The sequence below is a fragment of the Rhinopithecus roxellana genome, chromosome 8 (assembly GCF_007565055.1).
Source record: "Rhinopithecus roxellana isolate Shanxi Qingling chromosome 8, ASM756505v1, whole genome shotgun sequence".
NCBI lineage: Eukaryota > Metazoa > Chordata > Mammalia > Primates > Cercopithecidae > Rhinopithecus > Rhinopithecus roxellana.
In genome coordinates this window covers 44865303-44880328 of record NC_044556.1, presented here as the reverse complement: position 1 = coordinate 44880328, position 15026 = coordinate 44865303, and the positions used below count along the sequence as shown (strand labels likewise).

The following is a 15026-nucleotide window of genomic DNA, read 5'->3' as shown; positions in this document are numbered from 1 at the left end:
CGCAGACCATCACTTTCTGCCTTGAGGAGAGACAGCCACAGGATGTTGACCTCCCTGCCTCTCTGTAGGGACTGCTCCAGAAATGTGCTTTCCTAGGTGGGATAATCAGGTCATCCTCACACAGTGTGCCAAGGCCTTGGAAATGATGTAGATATATAGTTTTTGGAAGATAGTTGCCAGTAGGAGTGGCTTCATGAAAGGCACTCCTTAACACCACACACACACACACACACGCACGCACACACACACACTCAGCCCCAAGGCTCAGAGCAGCCTGGGGCTGCTCTCACTACTGGCAGTTTCACTCCTGAGGGTTCAGGGCCACTTACTCTGGGTGCTGCTGTGCCCAAGACCACACCACTGAGCCCGTTCTTACGTCTGATGCCATCTTCCTTTCCATTCCAGCAGAATCACATTTACTGCCGGAGCTCCTTTACAGGTATTAGTCGTATCTGCCACTAGGGGACAGCAGCACAGTATACTTGCCGTCTCTGCAGACTGGGAAGCTACCTGGTGAAAGAGGTTTTCTGGGCCTTTGAAGTGAGGCTTCAGCCCTGAGTGTCCCTGAGGACAGGGCCATTTTACACATTACGACCAATCCAGTGTGACTGGGACTTATGAGCTCTGCAAGAGCCAACAAAAATATCTGAATCAAACATAAATAGATAGGGGCTATGCTGTGCCCTGTGCGTGAGCAGCTGCAGTGGCAGAGGCAGCATCCAGAGGCAGCGCAGCAGTTCCACCCCATTGCTTTACTTTTTGCTGCATGACATAGCCACTATGCAGAAGAGAAAGTCTTCAGAGAATACAGAGGGCAAAGATGGCTCCAAAGTAACTAAACGGGAGCCCACAAGATGGTCTCCCAGATTGTCAGTAAAACCTCCTCCACCAAAACCTGCACCCAAACAAAGAAAAACATCTGCTAAGAAAGAACCTGGAGCAAAGGTTAGCAGAGGTGCTAAAGGGAAGAAAGGAAAAGCAGGAAGCTGGAAAGGAAGGTACTGCACCATCTGAAAATGATGAAACTAAAGCTGAAGAGGCACAGAAAACTGAATCTGTAGTTAACTAGGGAGAATAAATTGTCATGAAAAACTGGGGTTAATTTTATGTATCTCTTGGGTCAACTTTTGAAAGCTGTTTTTACTATTTTCTAAATGCTAATTTTTTAGGACTCTACTAGTTGGCATGCAAAAATATGTAAGGATCAACATTTTACCCTCTCATAATCACGCTTTTTGGAAATTTCCATCATCCTCAAGTAAAATAAATATCAGTTGAATATTGGAAGCTGTGTGTAAGATGGATTCAGCATTCCACGCACTTGCTTTAAAATTTAGTCCTGTGTATACTGTGGTGTTTTTGCTGTGCATATTTGAGTTTTTCATGCAGTTTTTCTAGAGCAATAATCAGTGATGCTTTTGTACCTAGGTTTTATGTGATTTTAATAAAACATGGATAGTTATGACCACCTGCTGACAATTCGTGGTTTAAAATAAAAGATTTTCTTGTCTACAAAAATAAAATAAAATAAAATAAATAGATGTCTTTCCATAGGTATACCTGTGTGTCAGCTCCAAAATAAATGTGCAAAGGAAATCTATAAACATTTAAATTTAAATGTCTAGATACAAAACTTTGTGAAACTCATTTATTGTTAAATTTAGTATTAATAAAAAATTCTTACTTGTTAAGCAATTTTAATATATATATTTTCAAAAATGTGCTCTGCAATTTCTTTGCAACTGCAAAGAAGTCATAGCTAAAATGAGGCAAATGTACAACTTATGTCCTAATTCCAAAAACAAAACTATAAAATTTTTTTTCAAAAAATTTTTAGCAAAAATTGTATTTAAGTGGTCTGTGTGTACACTTCAATGTGTTTGATATAATTTGGAAGGATGATTTCGCTATCCTTTGAAAAAAATAGAGTCTGTGTCAGAAAGTGTAAACATACTTCATTCCCATCAAGTCTCTGTATTTTCCATAAATTTTCCCTCTTGTCTCTAAAATAGCATGCACATTTTTTGAAAGAAGCCTCTATGTGCAAACTTTAAAAGTCAAGGATGGGCGGTAAGTCCCTACAGGAGATGGAGGGGGTGGGCCTGAGATGGAGCAGCCTAGTTGCCTTGAATGTTACGTGAATGCCTTATGGTCACAGGGGTTTAGGGCCCCTCTCTTAGACCTCTGGGCTCTGAACTGCTTTGAGAGAACATCCTTTCTGAGTCATAGACACATTTGCCAAACTCTAACTGTTGAAAGAAATGGTCACTCACAACCTTCCTATTCCTGCAAGGTCCTCGGAACATGGATGCTGAGACGGTGTCTTCTCCATATTTTCATGGCCAGACTTCCTGTTAAGGCTGGAGGTGAGAAGTGGAAGGACCACTTTCTATGGCTTCCTCCCCAGCCCCTTTGGATGGATCCTCATACACTCTGGTGCCCTTTCTTCTCTGTGAGGTTTGACCTGACACTGAGTTGACAGTCCGAGGACCTGGGTTTAGTCCTATCTCTGCCTCTTTCTTTCTAACTGCATAATTTTGACAACACTAAAGAAACTCCATTTTCTTATTTGCTATGAGCTTGATTATGTCTATGTTTCCATAGGCACGTGTCTGTGTAGGGATTATGTTAATTTATGTATGTGACAGGAAAGATTAGGACATCCAATTCCTTTAACAAATAATGATTGAATGCTAGGCACTACTTCAGACACCAAAGAAACAGCAGGAACAAAACAGACACGTGTAGTATTGCTGAATTGTACCAAATTCCTCTGCATTGAGGCTGTCTCATTTTGCTTTCCCACCAGAAGGTGTGAAAATGCTTGCTTCTCCCCAGCCTCATCATCATCTCTTCTCAAACTTGCAAATTTTTGTCAAGCTGATAGTGAGAATCATATCTCAGTATACTTTTGGTTTATGCTTCTGGTATTACAAACAACTTTAGCATCTTTTCATATATTTAAGCATCATTTGTATATTTTGTGAGCTATCTGTTTATATCTTTTCCCATTCTTATTTCTTATTTTGTGTGTTTGTGCCTTCTTTCTTACCTCAGCTTTTTCACTCTTTTCAAAATTAGGTTGGTTTTTCTACACGTTGATTCCAAAAAAAAAAAAGGATTATTTATTCATTTACTTACTTATTTACTTGTTGACTGCTTTTCTGTTTTAGTTGTGAACTTATACTTTTATTAATTTTTATGGGGAATTCATGTAGCTGTGTTCTACAGATCCTTATATGTCTAGCTTAATTATCGTTTTCCAAAAATTCTGCAATTTCATTTTATTTTCAGTTCCTTTTATTCAAGAGTTTTAAAATAATGTGTGTGTGTGTTTACATATATATTGCTAATTTCCAAAGACAACAACAACAACAACACAGATTTGGCAAAATCCGTCACTATTACATGTTCCTTTAAGAATGCGTTTGTGCCGGATGCGGTGGCTCACGCCTGTAATCCCAGCACTTTGGGAGGCCGAGACGGGCGGATCACAAGGTCAGGAGATCGAGACCATCCTGGCTAACACGGTGAAACCCCGTCTCTACTAAAAAATACAAAAAGCTAGCCGGGTGAGGTGGCGGCGCCTGTAGTCCCAGCTACTCGGGAGGCTGAGGCAGGAGAATGGCGTAAACCCGGGAGGCGGAGCTTGCAGTGAGCTGAGATCCGGCCACTGCACTCCAGCTCGGTCGACAGAGCGAGACTCCGTCTCAAAAAAAAAAAAAGAATGCTATTTGTGACCAGGGGCAATGGTTCATGCCTGTAATCTCAGCATTTTGGGAGGCTCAGGAAGGTGGATCACTTGAGCTCAGGAGTTTGAGACCAGCCTGGGAAACATGGCAAAAACCCCGCTCTACAAAAAATACAAATTAGCCAGGTGTGGTGGCAAGGGCCTGTAATCCCAGCTACTGGGGAGGCTGAGGCAGGAGAATTGCTTGAACCTGGGAGCTGGAGGCAGCAGTGAGCTGAGATCATGCCACTGCACTCCAGCCTGGGTGACAGAGTGAGACCCTGTCTCAGAAAGAAAAGAAAGAGAGAGAGAGAGAAGAAGAGAGAGAGCAAGAGAGAGGCAGAAAGAGAGAGAGAGAGAAAGAAAGAGAGAGGGAGGAAGGAAGGAAGGAAGGAAGGAAGGAAGGAAGGAAGGAAGGAAGGAAGGAAGGGAGGGAGGGAGGGAGGGAGGGAGGGAGGGAGAGAGAGGAAGGAAGAAAAGAAGGAAAAGAGGCTGGGCACGGTGGCTCAAGCCTGTAATCCCAGCACTTTGGGAGGCCGAGACGGGCGGATCACGAGGTCAGGAGATCGAGACCATCCTGGCTAACACGGTGAAACCCCGTCTCTACCAAAAAAATACAAAAAAACTAGCCGGGCGACGGGGCGAGCGCCTGTAGTCCCAGCTACTCGGGAGGCTGAGGCAGGAGAATGGCGTGAACCCAGGAGGCGGAGCTTGCAGTGAGCTGAGATCGCACCACTGCACTCCAGCCTGGGCGACAGAGCGAGACTCCGTCTCAAAAAAAAAAAAAAAAAAAACAAAAACAAAAACGAAAAGAAGGAAAAGAAAAAGCAATAAATAAATAAATAATTCTATTATTATTATTTTTCTTATTATTGAGACAGAGTCTCCGTCTGTCATCTAGGCTGGAATGGAGTGGCACAATCTCAGCTCACTGCAACCTCTGCCTCCTAGGATCAAGTGATCCTCCTTCCTTAGCCTCCTGAGTATCTGGGACTACAGGCATGTGCCACCATGCCCAGCTAATTTTTGTATTTTTCTTTTTGTTGAAATGGGATCTCATTATGTTGCCCAGGCTGATTTTGAACTCCTGAGCTCAAGCAATCTGTCCACCTCAGCCTCCCAAAGTGCTGGGATTACAGGCGTGAGCCACCACACCTGGGCCTATTTCTAGTTTTGAGTAATGCGTTGACGTTTTCTTTGTGACTTGATATTGAATATTTCATGTGTAGAAGGCATAGTTTTTTCTTGTTAGGTTAATACGTTGCTGGACTATACGTCTGTAGAGTTCTTTGTATCTTATTGAATGCACTGTTTCTTCTCTACACTTACTGTCTTGAGCTGAGAGAGATGATTAAAGTGCCCTATTATTACTATGTTATTTTCTTTAAGTTTTTCCTTGTATCTCTTATAGTTTCTGCATCATCAGAGTTGTGCTACATTATTGAATGCATAGATATTAAAAACCGTTATATCTTCATTGTGAAATTATAGCATTTGGCATTTTAAAGCATCCTTCTTAGTCTTATTTAATGCTTTTTGATCTAATCTGGGATCAACATCATGACTCCCAATTTCTAAATTTTGTTTTAACCTGCATTTTCCTGATATATATTAACTCAAACACCTCGTTTACAAATTGTTTTCTGACTCTCTTTGATTTGCATACCTCCTGTAAGGAGCATAGACTTGTATAGAGTTAATAATGCAACTTGTTCGTCTAGTAGTGAGTTAAGCTCCTGACATTATTATTATAAATATGTTTGACCTCAGTCTATCACACTCTTTTATGTCCTATTTATGAAAATATATATCTTTTACATAAATAACAACATCCACTCTGTTGTCTGTGTTATTTGCTTTTTTCTAGAATGTCTTTTGGTGTTGAGGAAGGTTCGTATTTGTGTTGTCATCTTATAGTATATCTTTATGTAATGTGTATTCTGTATTCCCCCTTCGCTTTAATAAATGGCATATTCACTTCCTACTCTAAGTAATAATGAAATTTTCTGGAAATTTTCACCTTATCTTCCTTCTTCTTTCCTCAGTATCTAATGTGAAGTGATATCCTTTTACTCCCAGTTTTTCCTTGTAAGCATATGCTTATATTAAGACACTCAGGGAGCTCATTCTACTTTCTGTATGCTTTCTCTTTCTCCCTTCATTTTTTTGTTAGCTGTATTGTATTTAAATTTTCAGTGCATATAACATGGAATGCTGTTCTGTCACCTTTATCCATATTATGTAGTCTTAGTTCTACAGTGAAATATATTTAAATGTGCATCATCAGATTGTATGCCGAACAGTTCTATGATTCGGGGTTTAGTGTGTATGTATGTGTGCTGATTCTCTAGTAGATTCCCCAGAACGGGCTCATGGGAGCAATATTCCCTGAGTCTTTGCATTTTCTTTGCTGTTTTTCTTTGGTCTTTGTACTTACAATTCAGTGTGAATCGATATAAAATCAACTTGTCCTCAGAAGAGCAACCTTGCCTTTCACACATTTACCCTTTACTACTCTGGCTCCAGCTCTAGATTTTTGTTTGGTATATTAGTTTTCTATCACCACTGTAACAGTTTACCATAAACTTAATGCCTTAAAATGACAAAAATTTCATTCTCTTACAGCCCTGAAGGTCAGGAGTCTAAAATCGAGGTGGCAGAAGGGCTATGTTACTTTTGAAGGCTCTAGAAGAAAATGTCTTGCCTTTTCCAGATTCTATTCTCCACACATTCTTTGGCTCATAGCACATGGCCACAGCCACTGGTTTCATCACCACATTTCCTTTTATTGACTTCGATCCTCTTATCTCACTCTTGTAAGGAACCTTGTGATTATATTGGACTCACCCAGATAAGCCAGAATAACCCCACCCTGTCCCATCTCAAGATTCCTAACTAAATCACATCTGTGAAGTCCCATTTTGCCATATAAGGTGACATATTCACAGGTTTCCGAGATTAGGTCATGGACGTCTTTGGAGGTTGTTATTTAGCCTACATTTTGTTTTTGTTTGGTTGTTGTTTATTCCACATTTTGTTTTTTCCTTAGCGATTTCCCTTACTTCTTGTAAACCAATAACGCAGTGGAAAAAATGCTTTACGCAGGATCTAGTTATTTTGTCTTGGGAAATCTTTCAGAGTATCTAGTCTTCTCTACTGACAAAAGCACAAGACCCCCAAGAAATTCCTAAACAATATTAATTGGCTCCAAACTTTAGAACCAGCATCTGTAGGGTTAGGTTTATACATCTTTTTTTTGTTTTTTTTGAGATGGAGTCTTGCTCTGTTGCCCAGGCTGGAGTGCAGTGGTGCGATCTCGGCTCACTACAACCTCCGCCTCTTGGGTTCAGGAGATTCTCCTGCTTCAGCCTCCTAAGTAGCTAGGACTAGAGGCCCACCACCACACCTGGCTAATTTTTGTATTTTCAGTAGAGATGGGGTTTCACCATGTTGGCCAGGCTGGTCTTGAACTTCTGGCCTCAGGTGATCCGCCCACCTCGGCCTCCCAAAGTGCTGGGATTACAGGCGTGAGCCACTGTGCCCAGCTCTATAAATCTTTATTTTAAAAACTGTTCTTCTGGTCACTCTTATAATAAACCAGAATTGATAGTCTCTACCCCATAACATGGCTTATATCTGGTGGGTGAGACATCATGAGAGGTCAGAGCTGACAATGATGGGGAGGTAGGAAGGGAAGCACAAAATTCTGGCCCCTGGCTTAGTACCTAGTAACACAAACCTTCTCGCTCTTTCTCTACACAGTCACTGGGAACCTTCTTCCATTTCTTGGTAATCTTAAATCAGCCTTCCTGTGTGACCTTACAGGTAAATAGAGGTTTAACACTATAGAATTAGAGGTAGTAAAGACCAAGAAGAATTTTGCCTATCTAAATACTAATTGTCCTTTTAGGGCCATCATAAGGAAAGCACCTTTTCTACGAAACCTTAGCTGGTCCATCTCTGCCAAGTATTAAGTATGATATATAGCAGGAATCTCATATAACAATCTTCTCAACTAGTTGCTCTTCAAAGGTAGGGACTATGTCCAGTTCATCATCTCATAACTCTACAGCCCTTGGCCTGTAATGTCAACAGAAGGTGATCGAATGAGACACAGAGGCCAGTTGCATAAGGTTTTATTGATGCATTAGGGTAGACTGGGCAATAGATAGATGTCAGAGATAAAAATAGTCCTGAAACCCCCACAAGATGAGGACAATTCAGTACAAAAGGGTGACTTGCTCTGCGTCTTCCTGCTCCTGAGAGGGTCTGCACCACAAAGCAGGTAAAAGAGAAGAGTTTAAGACAGAAAGCTCCTTGCAGAAATGATCTCATTGAGAAAGACCTAAAAGGGAAGCTGTATAATAAAGAGCTGATGTCTAGGGATGCACCTACTGGACTGGCCATGCAGGACAAGCCAACCTCTCTCCAGCTGTCTTCTTCCAGTACTGGACATTGGAGTCGGGGGAGTCATGGCTTGTTGCTTCTCAAGTAGGAATACAGCTCCCTAGCTGTGATGCCTCGCTTCTCTTCTGGCTGGGCTGCATCCTGGCACTGTGCTGAGGAAACACTGGTACGCAAGTTGCCCTGGTCCAGCCTGAAGATTTCTGTCTCCCTTGAGTGGTCATCAACCCATTCCTCACCAACCACAGTGGGCTGTATGTCTCCCTGCCCTTCTGTCACGTAGTGCTTTGGGTGAGTGCTGCTCCACTCCTGCCTTCCTGACTCAGTGCTTGCCCCAGTCTGGGCCTGTCCTCCTGGTACCGTCTCTCCTGCCTCAGGGTTGCTCACTTGTGTCCATTTTTGACCACTACCTGGCTGTGTCTGGGTCTGTCCCTGTTCTCCAGCCCCTCCGTGGCTTACAGTTTGGCTTGTATCCTGCTCCACAGTCTGGGTGTGTGACCCTGCCTGTGTCTGAGCATGTCCTCCTGTCATAGCCTGGCTGGTCTGGCTCCTGCCTTGACCGTGGATCTCAGTCCCTCTGTTCTGGTCTTTGGTGGACCCCTGTGTCTGGGTGCTGGTGCTTTCTGTCTGGTGGCTGCTGTCCTGCTCCACGGTCTGGGTGGGTGTCTGGGTGTGTGTCCCTGCCTGTATCTGAGCATGTCCTGTCACAGCCTGGCTGGTCTGGCTCCTGCCTTGACTGTGGATCTCAGTCCCTCTGTTCTGGTCATTGGTGGCCTCCTGTGTCTGGGTGCTGGTTCTTCCTGTCTGTTGGCTGCTGTCCTGCTCCACAGTGTGGGTGGGTATCTGGGTATGTGACCCTGCCTGTGTCTGAGCATGTCCTCCTGTCACAGCCTGGCTGGTCTGGCTCCTGTCTTGACCATGGATCTCAGTCCCTCTGTTCTGGTCATTGGTGGCCTTCTGTGTCTGGGTGCTGGTTCTTCCTGTCTGGTGGCTGCTGTCCTGCTCCACAGTCTGGGTGGCACCTGCCTGGGTCTGAGTTCCAGATCCAGTCACAGTCTCATCTGTCTGGTGGGTTCTGTCCTGTTCCCTAGTCTGTGGCTGTCTCTCTGGCCTCATCTCTGTGGTCTGATGCCTCTTGCCTTCTCCAGCTCTCTGGGTCTGCTCTGTGTGCCTAGAGCGTTGTGTCTGCGGACTTGTTCTCTCCTGGCTCTGGGACTCAGCTTGCCTGTCATAGCTGCTGACCCACGCAGAGCCAGTGGCCTGACCCTGGGTCTGAGCCCCAGGTCTGTTCTGCCCTCTGGAAGGCTGCTCGCTCTGTCCATGGCTGCTCCCCTCATAATGCTGCCCTTTCCCTACCCTTCCCACTTCAGTGCCACTTCTCTGTCCTTCATTCAGTTCCTGCCAGGCCCCAGAATGGAGGCTTCCAGACTCTTGAGAGCTGCAGGCTCCCTCAGGACTCTCACTCAGTGTCTTGAAACAGGCCTGGGCGACTTTAAACACCAAGACCAGGAATTCCTTGAATTCCACAGTCCCTGTGTGGTCTTCATCCAGCAGACGCAGGACCTCATCCACAGTGGCTGGATCGTGGGGTTTCTGAGGAGAAGATGAGGTGAAGTCAGCATCCCTCCCCTGAGGAGGACATAGGCAGGCCCCTTCCACTCTGCTGCCAGCTTCCCCTGCCACAGACCCCACACTCCACACACATACGGCTAGAGCAGCAGCAAGACTTAGTTGCCTTTATTTTTTATTTTTTCAGTCCTGTCTCTCTCCTTCAAGTGTAGGGAGCATTTTTTGTTTTGTAGCCTCTATTTGGCACAATTTCTGCACTGCAGGAAAATTAGATAAAGGTTTATTGAAGAGTTAATAAATTATTGAATTCACAATGCAACTTTTTGGGCTCTCAGGTTGACTGAGCTGCCCCTGGCATCTTGCCCCTGGCACTGAGGCCTTAGTCTCTTCAGCAGGCCCAGCACAAAGAGCAGCAGGTTGGGCCGGGCGCGGTGGCTCAAGCCTGTAATCCCAGCACTTTGGGAGGCCGAGACGGGCGGATCACGAGGTCAGGAGATCGAGACCATCCTGGCTAACACGGTGAAACCCCGTCTCTACTAAAAATACAAAAACTAGCCGGGCGAAGTGGCGGGCGCCTGTAGTCCCAGCTACTCGGGAGGCTGAGGCAAGAGAATGGCGTAAACCCGGGAGGCGGAGCTTGCAGTGAGCTGAGATCCGGCCACTGCACTCCAGCCTGGGCGACAGAGCGAGACTCTGCCTCAAAAAAAAAAAAAAAAAAAAAAAAAAAAAAAAAAAAAAAAAAAAAAAAGAGCAGCAGGTTGGGAACACAGCCCCATGGGAATTCTGTGCTCTCCTCATTGAGGCCCAGATGTTTTCCCACGATAAAGAGGGAGGGATGCAGTGGGCCTACAGGGCTGTCCTGAGCATGTGGACGCAGCATCCTTCTGTGCCCATACATCCTTGTCCCCAAGGCCATCATCATCCCGGTTGCTTTAGATGCAAACCAAAGACAGGAAAGTGCATCAGGCCTTGGTTCCGGTTTGTCAGGAGGGGTGGGGCCCCGAAGTCTCCCCCTAGCTGTTAACAACCTGCTCTTCAAAATTTTGTTTCTGATGTGATCGGTGTGCTAATATTTTTGAATAACTGCTTTGTGCAAGCCCAGAGCTATGCTTCTAATGAATGCCTATGAATGGATGATTACATTTCAGATAGACGTGGGAAATATTTACTATATCAAATGTAAGAGGCAGCAGAAAGCAGCAGTTATTTTCATTCTGAAATAATCCAAGGCTGTGCTCTTCTCTGAGTTGTCCTTTTAGAGTCCCTTTACCTTGTCTTTAAGTTAGAATTAATTAAAACCAAGGTTTTAATCTAAAGAGCCAGGACTTGCCAACTCCCATGACCATCTCCGGTTATTTCACCTTTTTTTCTGCCTGCACAGTTGCCATCTGTCCTGGCAGGCCTGGGTTTATCTGCTGCCTCCTCAAATTTCCCAGGCAAGGCCTCTGCAGGCAAACAAGGTATCACTCTCCTGCTATGTCCCTTCTCCACCCGGTTCAGCACACCATACCACAATCACATCGGCAAACTCTTGCTCCAAAAGTCTTTTCAGCTCCCCTCGGGTGAGCGCTGTGCAGCTGCCCTCCGTCCTTGCGTAGCGCCTGAAGGCCTCGATGATCCCATTAATGTTTCGCAGTAACTGAGACATCTTTGAAGTCAACCTGGACAAGATGAAAAAATCCCCTTGGAGGCTCTCTAATCAACCTCAGCTGTTTCCTTTAGAGCACGTCTGCTGCTAGGTCTTTCCTTGCATGTTCAGCTCTGTTTTTGGGCTTCCTTTGTCCTTTCCTACGTAATACATCTTATGTGTGGGAAGGAGGAGCACACAGGATGGAGGCAGATTCCTGAGTCAGGATTAAATGCTGGCCCCATCACCTACATATGGTGTGAGTTGGGACAAGTTGCTTTGCCTCTCCATGCCTCAGTTTACTCATTGTAAATGCAGGTGATATTAGTACTCTATAGGATTATTGTGAAGATTTAAAGACATAATTCATAAAAAGCATTTGGCAGATGCCTGGCTTATATTAAGTGCTGCTTATTAAATATAATTATTATGCTATTATACACATATACACACATATAATTTTTGTACACTTATATAATCACTCTACTGCTCACAAGGCACTTGCCTGTGCATCATCTCTTCTAATCCTTATTATTTCCACTTTTTTTAGTAGGTGAGGAAACAGGCTCAGAGAAGTTAGGCCACACAATTTTTAAGGAGCAAAGAAATCCTAGAATCCATCTCTCCTTAACCCAAATGCAATGGGCTTTCTAGAATGTACCCTGTGGACAGGATTTATTTGCTCATCACAAGGTGTTAGGGTCCCATTGGGAACACCAAGAGGAAGTAAATACACGTGTGAGTCAACCCCTGTCTTGGCTGGGAGCCAAGCAGGAATTCCAGGGACACAGCCCTCCTTTCTTGTTTTTTTTGGGGGGGAAAGTGGGAAGAAGCTGGGCTACCATCTGCTGGGAATGCTGGAGAGGGGGAACCTTCTTTGGGTGGGAGGCCTTCCAGTTCTGAAGGCCCAAGTTTCTCTGAATGTCACTTCTCTCCACAGCCCAGGGACTTATCAGAAAAGTCAGCTTGCCCAACAGGCATGTGGCTCCATCAGGTCCAGATTTCTGGTGACCTACGAGTTGCTTCCTTTTTTTTTTTTTTTTTTTTTTTTTTTTTTTTTTTTTTTTTTTTTTTTTTTTGAGACGGACTCTCGCGCTCTCGCACAGGCTGGAGTGCAGTGGCCGGATCTCAGCTCACTGCAAGCTCCGCCTCCCGGGTTTACGCCATTCTCCTGCCTCAGCCTCCCGAGTAGCTGGGACTACAGGCGCCCGCCACCTCGCCCGGCTAGTTTTTCGTATTTTTTAGTAGAGACGGGGTTTCACTGGGTTAGCCAGGATGGTCTTGATCTCCTGACCTCGTGATCCACCCGTCTTGGCCTCCCAAAGTGCTGGGATTACAGGCTTGAGCCACCGCGCCCGGCCTACGAGTTGCTTCTTAATCAAAGGGAAAGCTTTTCTTTTTCATTAGCCAGAAGTCTGGAGGTAGGTTGAGGTGGGGCCTGGGTTTGGTTGCATGAACAAGAGGAAAAGAGACTTGAAGATTCATTAAGCAGAAGCCTTGGAGAGACCCAAAGGAGATGGTATCAAAGATGACAAGTCTCAAATGCAAGGAGAGATGGAGCCTACAGCAACTGGAAACCCAAAGCGAGGATGGGATGAGGCAGATATAGGTAGGAGAAGAAAGAGAAAAAAGGAAGGAAGGAGACTTGAGATCTAGAAAAAGCAGATCAGTGTGGCCATGAGGACTCAGTAGGTTATAGCAAAAAGTGGGTTGTTCAGGAGAAACCCTTTCTTGGATCTGGTAACCAACATTTTCAGGCAAACTTTTCATCAAGGTAAAAAACTGGGAATATTTTTCCTCAACATAGATGAAAAATATCTTTCTTTTTTTAAAACCATGTAGCCGACTTTAACCACTGACCTTTAGATAATAGAAAGAGTAAGATGACCTTTTAGTTGCATTTTAGATTCCTTAGAATAAATCTACAAATATTTTGCCTAAATATCATCCTGGTGTAGGAGAGGGGAATCATGTAAGCTCCTTCATTCATGACACAGTTTGATCTTACTGTTCTAGGTTGCCATAAGTAAACTGATTCTGATCCCACAGACTCTCAGCACTGCAAACAAGCTTCCAGAGCCTTAGAAACAAGAAACCTTTGCTGATCCAGGAAGGTCCATGGGTGGCCCCATACCAGCTGCTCACATAGTTTCCCAGTGACAGGAGCTGCTGCCAGGCCAGCCTCAGGGAGGAGGAGAAAGTTGGATTGCTTTAGGAGAGCATGTTTCCCAATGTTAGCGTTGGTTTACCCAATGCCCACAGCTAGCTCTGAAGGAAACTCATATCTGACTGCCCCAGTTTTATGAGCTTGGATCCCCAAGACACTGAGAATGAGAAAGAGGTTTCTTATGAGGGGACTTACCTAATGCCCAGGTGGGATGAAACAAGTGGCTGTTACGTGGTGTGAGGAGTACCAGGTCAGTGTGATGAGAACCTTTTATAGGGGTTTTAACCAAGGATCTTGTTTTAGACAGGATATCCCGCCCTATGGGAAGGCTTGATTCATCCAAGATTCAGCCCAGCCCAGCCCCACCTCCTCTTGTCTCTGTTTTACCTGCTGATGTGTGACTGCCTTGGTCTAATTAGCAGGCCCCTCCTACCACATTTGGTGCTTTCTGTAGCTGAGTCCTCTTGACAGGGAAGCTTCTTTCCATTGTGATGGGCTCAGCAGTGCTTGGCACAGGCTGGGGTCCTGGTGAACATTCTTTGTCTCCATGAGCCTACAAAGTCATGGGACTCTTCCCCCCACCCCGCTTTTTTTTGTTTTTGAGATGGAGTCCTCTCGCCCAGGTGGAGTGCAGTGGTGCGATCTCAGCTCACTGCAACCTCCACCTCCCAGGTTCAAGCAATTCTCTGCCTCAGCCTCCTGAGTAGCCGGAATTACAGGTGTGAGCCACCACGCTCGGCTAATTTTTGTATTTTTAGTAGAGACAGGGTTTCACCATGTTGACCAGGCTGGTCTCGAACTCCTGACCTTGTGATTCACCTGCCTCTGTCTCCAAAGTGCTGAGATTACAGGCGTGAGCCACTGTGCCCAGCCACTCTTTCCTTTTTTAATATAAATGTTCAAGAATATATCTATTGAGGTTAACTTTTACAAAGTAGCCACTTTGAGAGGCCACACATGTTTTTGTGGTGATGTTACTCAGAACTGCTATCACTTAGAACATTTTTTGAATTCTTGTTTTGCAAGTGCCTTTCACACCTAGTGTATGAGACATAAGAAAGCCAGTTTCATCTCTTTAAAGTTGGGTCTCATTTTTAAATTAAAACAAAAAAAGTTAATACCTTCCCCACCACATGCTATGGGTAGGTAGCATTTTGTAGCTGGTGAGAAAAAAGGCTTACCATGATCATGTGCAAACTCCTCATTGCAAGGACAGGAAACTCAATGGGTGGCTAATCAGCAAATATTTGTGGAAAGCTTGCTCCATTTCAGGCAGAGGGCTAAGGCCCTAGGAATAGAGTGTTGAATACAATGTCAGCAGTTTCAACTCTCATGAAGTCTATAGCCTGGCCATCCCAGGGGAAAGTCCCCAAGAGGTTAATGATGATGGTAATTGCCATTTCATTTCATTTGATTTTAGTTCATTTTCATTACCATCTCATCTTATTTGATCTCCCTAGTAATCCCCTGAAGTGGTATGGCTAAGCCCAATTCATAATGAGAACACTGAGAAATCCTCAGAGAAGTAG

General features: G+C 44.6%; 2 protein-coding genes across 2 annotated transcripts; one reads left to right on the top strand and one right to left on the bottom strand.

Moving 5' to 3' along the window:
* Positions 1–673: 673 nt before the first annotated feature.
* LOC104671282 (high mobility group nucleosome-binding domain-containing protein 3-like) lies at positions 674–1444 on the top strand. The gene is made up of 2 exons (XM_030936691.1): positions 674–998; positions 1040–1444. Exons 1-2 carry the CDS (start codon positions 781–783, stop codon positions 1059–1061), a joined length of 240 nt encoding a protein of 79 aa, XP_030792551.1. The 5' UTR covers positions 674–780; the 3' UTR covers positions 1062–1444.
* Positions 1445–7850: 6406 nt separating this feature from the next.
* CRNN (cornulin) lies at positions 7851–13753 on the bottom strand. The gene is made up of 3 exons (XM_010374710.2): positions 13693–13753; positions 11214–11364; positions 7851–9727 (listed from the first exon to the last, which is right to left on the bottom strand). Exons 2-3 carry the CDS (start codon positions 11349–11351, stop codon positions 8201–8203), a joined length of 1665 nt encoding a protein of 554 aa, XP_010373012.2. The 5' UTR covers positions 11352–11364; positions 13693–13753; the 3' UTR covers positions 7851–8200.
* Between the last annotated feature and the right edge of the window lie 1273 nt (positions 13754–15026).